This window comes from Vespa mandarinia, chromosome 25, assembly GCF_050613455.1.
Source record: "Vespa mandarinia isolate Hongniang chromosome 25, ASM5061345v1, whole genome shotgun sequence".
NCBI classification, from domain to species: Eukaryota; Metazoa; Arthropoda; class Insecta; order Hymenoptera; family Vespidae; genus Vespa; species Vespa mandarinia.
In genome coordinates this window covers 960,001-966,721 of record NC_140834.1, presented here as the reverse complement: position 1 = coordinate 966,721, position 6,721 = coordinate 960,001, and the positions used below count along the sequence as shown (strand labels likewise).

Below are 6,721 nucleotides of genomic sequence, written 5' to 3'. Positions count from 1 at the left end.
AGTATATATGTGTGTAAATATATATACATATATACATATATATATATATATATATATACACACACATACATACAAATCCTAATATCCATTGTACTGATTCACATTGAGTATTGTTAATTAATTATTAGTCTTTAAATGTATATATTTTATATTTATAATGAATAACACAAAAAAGGCACATGTACATATATGTACATATATATATATATATATATATATATATATATATATATATATATATAAGCAGTATTTGATCAATATTTTTATATTATATTATTATTGAATCAGCAGTATTTGAAAAATATATAATCTCTTGAAACACTTTCTTGCCTTTTTTTTTGTATGTTTTTTTTTTCTATTTTGTATTCTTTTTTTCTTTTTTCACTTTTGGTTTTGGCTATAACATGTAGGAAAGGCGTTCTCTTTTGAATAAAGAACATTATATCGGCTATGATTATTAGATACATATTGTACGATATGCATTTTTAATTTTAATGAATCAATGAGAATGTTAATAAATAAATAAAGAGCGAGAGAGAGAGAGAGAGAGAGAGAGAGAGAGAGAGAGAGAGAGAGAGAGAGAGAGAGAGAGAGAGAAAGAGAGAGAGAGAGAGAGATAGAGTACAAAGAATGATAACGAAGATGAAAGATAAATTTTCTATTTTATGATTGATTCATATGATTCATATTAACGAAGAACTTAATTTTTATATATATATATATATGTATGTATGCTATTCGGTGGTTTTTTTTTTTTTTTTTTTTTTTTTTTTTTTTTTTTTTTTTTTAATCATGATTATTGTCATGCTTTGTTACAGGGAAGGAAGGAAAAAAAAAGAGAGAGAAGAAAAAAAAAGGAGGGGACATAAAATAAAATAAAATAAAAGAAACGCAGTTGTGTTCAGCAATAACGTCGATTAGCCCAACATTGCGAACAATAATATTCATTTTCTGGTGAGCCAAAAAATTGGCAATGTTCACTGCGACATTCCTTTACGCAAGCCTAAAAAGAACAAACAAACAAACAAAAATAAAAAAAAAAAATAAAAAAAAAAAAAAAAAAAAAGAACAAGAAAAATCGAATATAAATACATATTTTATATTAGTATTCCATTTTCTTTTTAATTTGTAAATTTTTTTTTTTTTTTTTTTTTTTTTTTTTTTTTTTTTTTTTTTTTTTTCTCATATAAATATATATATATATATCAAAATAAAATGTCAACTATATATATATATATGTATGTATGTACGCTCTATTTTGCAAAGACATACCCGCAAATTACTATTCCATGACTGTCGATCACCCTTTTCAGGCGACGTATGATCATTATAGAATGTTGATCTATGAGAAAGATAATTGATATATACTTTTCAAGAACAATGATAACAACAGCAATATAACTATTACTACTATTACTATTACTACTATTAATAATAATAATAATAATCTAATAACGATTGATTTTAATATACATTATTATTTAATGTACCTTGAAAGATAAAGCGTACGATCTTTATTTGGATGCGTTGGTAATAATTTGCTGACACTTGCATGACTACCATGATCACTCGCAGCATAGAATTTTGATTTCCCTGCACCATAATTCATTTCACAACCAGTTTCGTCCAATTGATGATCTTGAACATACCTAGAACCAATGAGAAAAATATTATTGATTAAGATTTATAAAGGAAATTAGAATTAATTAATTAATTAATTAATTAATTAATAATTAACCTGTCATGGGCACATTCGAGATAATTTTGTAACATCTGATCGACATATTGATGACGTCTACTTTTCATTTTGATGCATAACAATCCTTCGGTAGAATTACAACCGCTTGAAGACGATGGCGGACTTTTTGGCCTTTTTGCGAACCAAAATTTTTTACTCATTGATTTACCAATCGATCCAAATTGTTTAGCAACCCCTAATAATTGTTTCGCTGTCTTCGACAAGGAACCATCTGTATCGGACAACCTATCTATATCCTCCGACGTGAAATTAACATATTCACAGTCTAAATAATCTCTTATCAATATCTCCATCTATATTTGTGTGATAGATTTTAAAAAAAAGAAAAAAAACACAATGATTTGTAAACCTATTTAAAAAAATCACATCAACGATATATAAATGTTATAATTAAATTGATATTGTTAATTATTACCGTGCTTTGTTCGCAGGTCAATAAATCACGTGATCCATCGATCCAATCCCAATCAGGACCAGGATCTACAGCGAATAAAACTGGTAATATTTGACCAGTGTCAGGATCAACCAATGGTATACTAACACCTTCATTATTATCATCGCCAATGTCATTATGTCCATGTACGGTAACCAACGGTGAAAAATGTGCAGAATGATAAGCCAATAATAAAGGAGTTCTATGACAATTAGCAGATGATATTTCTAATGGTAAATATACACCACCAAATGGTATTGGAGCCAATGCCACTCCTTCTGCATCTTTTAACATTGTTTCCGCAATTACTATTATAGGTCTTCTTAAAACATGTGCCAATGCCAATACGTGTACCTGAATCAGATGATTTACAAGGTTAAAAAAAAAAAATAAATAAAAGAAAGAAAAAAGAGAGAGATAGAGAGAGAGAGAGAGAGAGAGAGAGAGAGAGAGAGAGAGATAAGAAATTATATTACAAAATATATAAATGTTATTATATTTTTTTACTTCTTCAAGACTTTGATAAGAAGTGGCCGTTTGATTCCTAATTATTGGTGATGCCATATCTACTATTGTTTGCCATTCTGATAACCATTCGGCTTCCGTATAAGACAAACCTGAGACAGCATTTAAACCCATCTGACGCCATTTCCATCTTCTATTATAAATTATAAAGTATAATATTTTAATTAATATTTTTCTTACCACATATACATACCATACATACATGTGTATATATATATATATATATATATATATATATATATATATATATATATTAGGTTGGAAACTATGAAACGGGCGTTGAATGAAAAAAAATAACTAAACAAAAACGCTCGTTTCATAGTTTCCAACCCAATACTTATATATTAAGTTGGAAACTATGAAACGGGCGTTGAATGAAAATAAATAACTAAACAAAAATGCCCGTTTCATAGTTTCCAATCTAATATATATATATATATAAATTTTTACATACCTAAAAAGAGCATGCCGATATTCTCCCTTGTTCAATGTATTATGCAAAGTTTCTCTCAATGTAAGTAATCGATCATGGAAACCCCACATACCAAGTGAAGCTGCATGAAGTAAACAATTGCCATCACCTGATGTTGCTAATGGCCATAGAACTCTGTTACTACCATTTTTACTGGCGCACCACCAATTCAATCTACCTGCCGCTTCTAACGAGGACATACATCCACCTTCTATTAAATCCTTTTCCAAAAATTGACGAAACGAATCTATAAAAAAAAAAAAAAAGAAAAAAAAATAAATAAAAAATAAAAAGGGAATAAATTGATTGCAATGATATAATTATGATTAATATTAACGTTAATATTAATACCTGGATATACCGATAAGTCTGGTAAAGAAAATGTAAATTCTGGCATATCCAATGATCCCAATGTCGCAAATTGGGAACGTGCATATGAAACTATAGCGGCATTTTCTGTAGCTCTAGAAATTCCTCTTGCCAATTTTTTGCTACCACCATTAACATTTTCCAATCCATTATTTGATGTTGTCTCTTTCTCCAAACCATCATACATGGATAAACCACCGCTCATAACACTTATTGTCTGAAATTTGAAAGAAGCCAAAGAAAAAAAATGCAAAAAAAATGCAAAAAAAAAAAAAAAATTATACCCTCATTAACGTCAAACTTATTACATAATCGATTTACTATGGTCGAATTAATATTATAATCTTTTATAAGTTATACGATTATTTCAATTATTATCGTTTAAAATATAACAATGATAAAATAAATTCACATGTAAAGCAAACTTTTTTTCTTTTTCCTTTTCTTTTTTCTTTTTCAAAATGACATGACAATAAATATACTTCTAGTTCAGATGATTACAAATGTATCCACACACACACACAAACACATATATATATATATATATATACATATGTAAATATATGTGTATATATAAATTTATAAAAATAGGACAAGGTTTTGGTTGTCGGAATGCATTAATAAAAATCCAGTCATAAATGTGGTTACCATCACGTTCATCCACAAAATATATATATACGTGTATTACGTTGGCGTAACTTATTATTAAAACTAGTTATGAAAAAGGAAAACAAATGCATTAGTAGATGACACATTCATATATATATATATATATATATATATATATATATATATACATACATACATATATATATAAATATTTTTTGTAAGTAGTTTTAACGTCGTATATATAAATATATATGTCCAAGTTCGTAATATATATATATATATATATATATACGTAACAACGCATTTGAGTTTTCAAATTAAACCTTACACTGTCTGCTATTTGTCTTTCTCTTTCTCTCTTTCTATCTTTCTATCTCTCTATCTCTCTCTTACACACACACACACTTTCACGTATATTGAATTAGTGCAGCGAACCGTGATGGTTTCGACTTATTACGTAGCTTACGAACGGGCGTCCCTTAACCAAACTTTTTTCGACAATTTATTCATATTATTTTACTATGCTAATAATATTAATCGCGAGGAAAAGAAAAATATTAATCGCGTATTTTTGAATAATGAACGTGGAGGAAAAAGGAGAATGAGAGAGAAAGAGGAAAAAATAAAAATCAAGAAAAAAAAAGAAAGAAAAGGTTAAGGAAAAAACAAAAGGAGTGGAAAAGAAAAAAGATGGACGAATGGATGGACAGATGGATGGATAAACGAAGAAAATCGAGATGTTTAAAATCGTACGTAAATATACCACTTCGATAGTTAAGCTTCGCGGCTACGTAGCCTACTGCACGAAATTCTGTGAAAATAGTTCTAATGTATACTGGCCGGTAATGATGGTGGGGATTGGCCAGGGACATGGTGGGGAGTTAGAAAAGAAAGGAAAGAGAGGTGAATATATAGGAAGAAGGACCAACGGAAACAAGATATCGTCTGTTGGTCGCGTGCGGTAATTTTTAACTGGTCACGTGGTATATTTATCACGATAATGATACAATACATAAAATTTTATTTATCTCGATATACTAACGCACACACACACACACATATACACACACGTATATATATAAACTTTTATTTTACGAACGTATAAGTGTCGACGGAATTATTAATATAACCTATACAAAATAAAAAAAGAAGAAATACAAAAGGGAATAAATAACAATAACCTTTAAATATATTTATATACGTACATATATATATATATATGTATGTTGTATATAAATGTAAAATGATCGTAAAAATGATTTCACTATAGATAAGCGTCCTCCGTGAGAAGATATGGAAATGAGATGAGAACGCTCGAATAAGACACTTTAGCGTCCATCTTGATAATGAAGATGGCGTCCACTCGGCACGCACCCTATAGCTATCTTGATAACAAAGATGTCACTCGATATAACTGTTCGACGGCCATCTTGATAATGTATAGATGGCGCTGTATATGTTCGATGATCATCTCAATAATAAAGATGGCGCTCGATACATCGATAGGCAACCATCTCGATAAGAAACAAACATGGCGCTTCGATACATTCGTCGTCCATCTTGTATCGGGTTTCCCTTCTTATCTATATTTCCTTTCGTTCTAACTTGTGACAGGACACACGTATAAGAATATATAGAGAAATAATTTTCTCTGTGTTTTATATACGTGAATATCCATGTAAAGTCACCCTTTTGTTCACTCGTAGTGTGGTACTTTGTCCGTTCGGTTTCTCTTGGGTTAAAAAAGGAGAGAAGAAAAGTGTTACTTACACTTAAGGATTTAACAGAAATAAGAAGGAGGGGAAGAAAAAGGAAGAAAAAGAAAAAGAAACAAAGAAATTGGGTTAAGTGAAGTAATTCTCCCGCAAAATAGCAACAGGTATAAAGCATGCTGATGAGGATGAAAGAATATTCGTTATATTTAATTATATTGGTATGTATAAATCTATTCGATAAATTTGGCCACGTAACCGGCTCCCAGGTTTTACATATTCGTGGTATACCAGTTTCAAAAAGTACACTTTATAATCCCGAGCGTGATTTCGAATGTCTCGATGGTAGCCTTTTAATACCGTTCAATTATGTCAATGATGATTATTGCGATTGCGGTGATGGTAGCGATGAACCCGGTACGTCTGCCTGTAGAAATGGTTCATTTTATTGTAAAAATTTTGGACACAAATCTATTTACGTACCATCTACGTGGGTGAACGATGGTATTTGTGATTGTTGCGATGGTACAGATGAATATTCCTCTAATAAACAATGCGTTAATAATTGTCATGATCTTGGTAGAGAGGCTAGATTGGAGGCACAAAAAGCTGAAGAATTAAAAAAGGAGGGTAATAAAATACGAATGGAAATGATTGGTAAAGGTAAACAGATTAAAAGTGATACACAGGTACATTTAATGAAATTATGGGTAGATTATGAGGAAGCTACTAGGAATAAAAAGGAAAAGGAGATATTAAAAAGTCAAGCCGAAGAGAGAGAAACATTAGCTTTGGAAAAATATAAACCGGTTGAGCCAGAACAAATTCACACCGAAGAAACT

At 29.8% G+C, this 6,721-nt stretch overlaps 2 protein-coding genes across 7 annotated transcripts in view; one reads left to right on the top strand and one right to left on the bottom strand.

Annotated features, from left to right (window-relative positions):
* Positions 1-256: 256 nt before the first annotated feature.
* LOC118446598 (OTU domain-containing protein 7B) lies at positions 257-5,512 on the bottom strand. Of its 6 annotated transcripts, none has more exons than XM_085664270.1 (9): positions 5,373-5,512; positions 3,541-3,775; positions 3,172-3,436; positions 2,700-2,850; positions 2,175-2,546; positions 1,739-2,052; positions 1,491-1,649; positions 1,273-1,342; positions 257-1,003 (listed from the first exon to the last, which is right to left on the bottom strand). In XM_085664270.1, the coding sequence occupies exons 2-9, from the start codon at positions 3,761-3,763 to the stop codon at positions 902-904; spliced, it is 1,656 nt and encodes a 551-aa protein (XP_085520396.1). In that variant the 5' UTR covers positions 3,764-3,775; positions 5,373-5,512; the 3' UTR covers positions 257-901. The 6 variants fall into 6 exon arrangements, with proteins under 6 accessions (XP_085520396.1, XP_035733362.1, XP_035733359.1 ...); XM_035877469.2 differs by having other exon boundaries at positions 5,349-5,505; XM_035877466.2 differs by lacking the exon at positions 5,373-5,512 and adding an exon at positions 4,496-5,324.
* Positions 5,513-5,676: 164 nt separating this feature from the next.
* The window catches only part of GCS2beta (glucosidase 2 subunit beta), a 2,306-nt gene continuing 1,261 nt past the window's right edge, over positions 5,677-6,721 (top strand). Inside the window, exon 1 of the mRNA XM_035877474.2 lies at positions 5,677-6,721. This exon is cut by the window's right edge and continues 244 nt beyond it. Within this exon, the coding sequence (XP_035733367.1) occupies positions 6,056-6,721 (666 nt within the window). The 5' untranslated portion in view covers positions 5,677-6,055.

Coding starts and splice junctions, on each gene's coding strand:
- LOC118446598 (XM_085664270.1), bottom strand. CDS start 3,763: ATGAGCGGTGGTTTATCCATGTATGATGGTTTGGAGAAAGAGACAACA. Junction 3,437..3,540: donor AGACTTATCGGTATATCCAG/GTATTAATATTA, acceptor TTTTTTTTATAG/ATTCGTTTCGTCAATTTTTG. Junction 1,650..1,738: donor CTCGAATGTGCCCATGACAG/GTTAATTATTAA, acceptor CATTGGTTCTAG/GTATGTTCAAGATCATCAAT.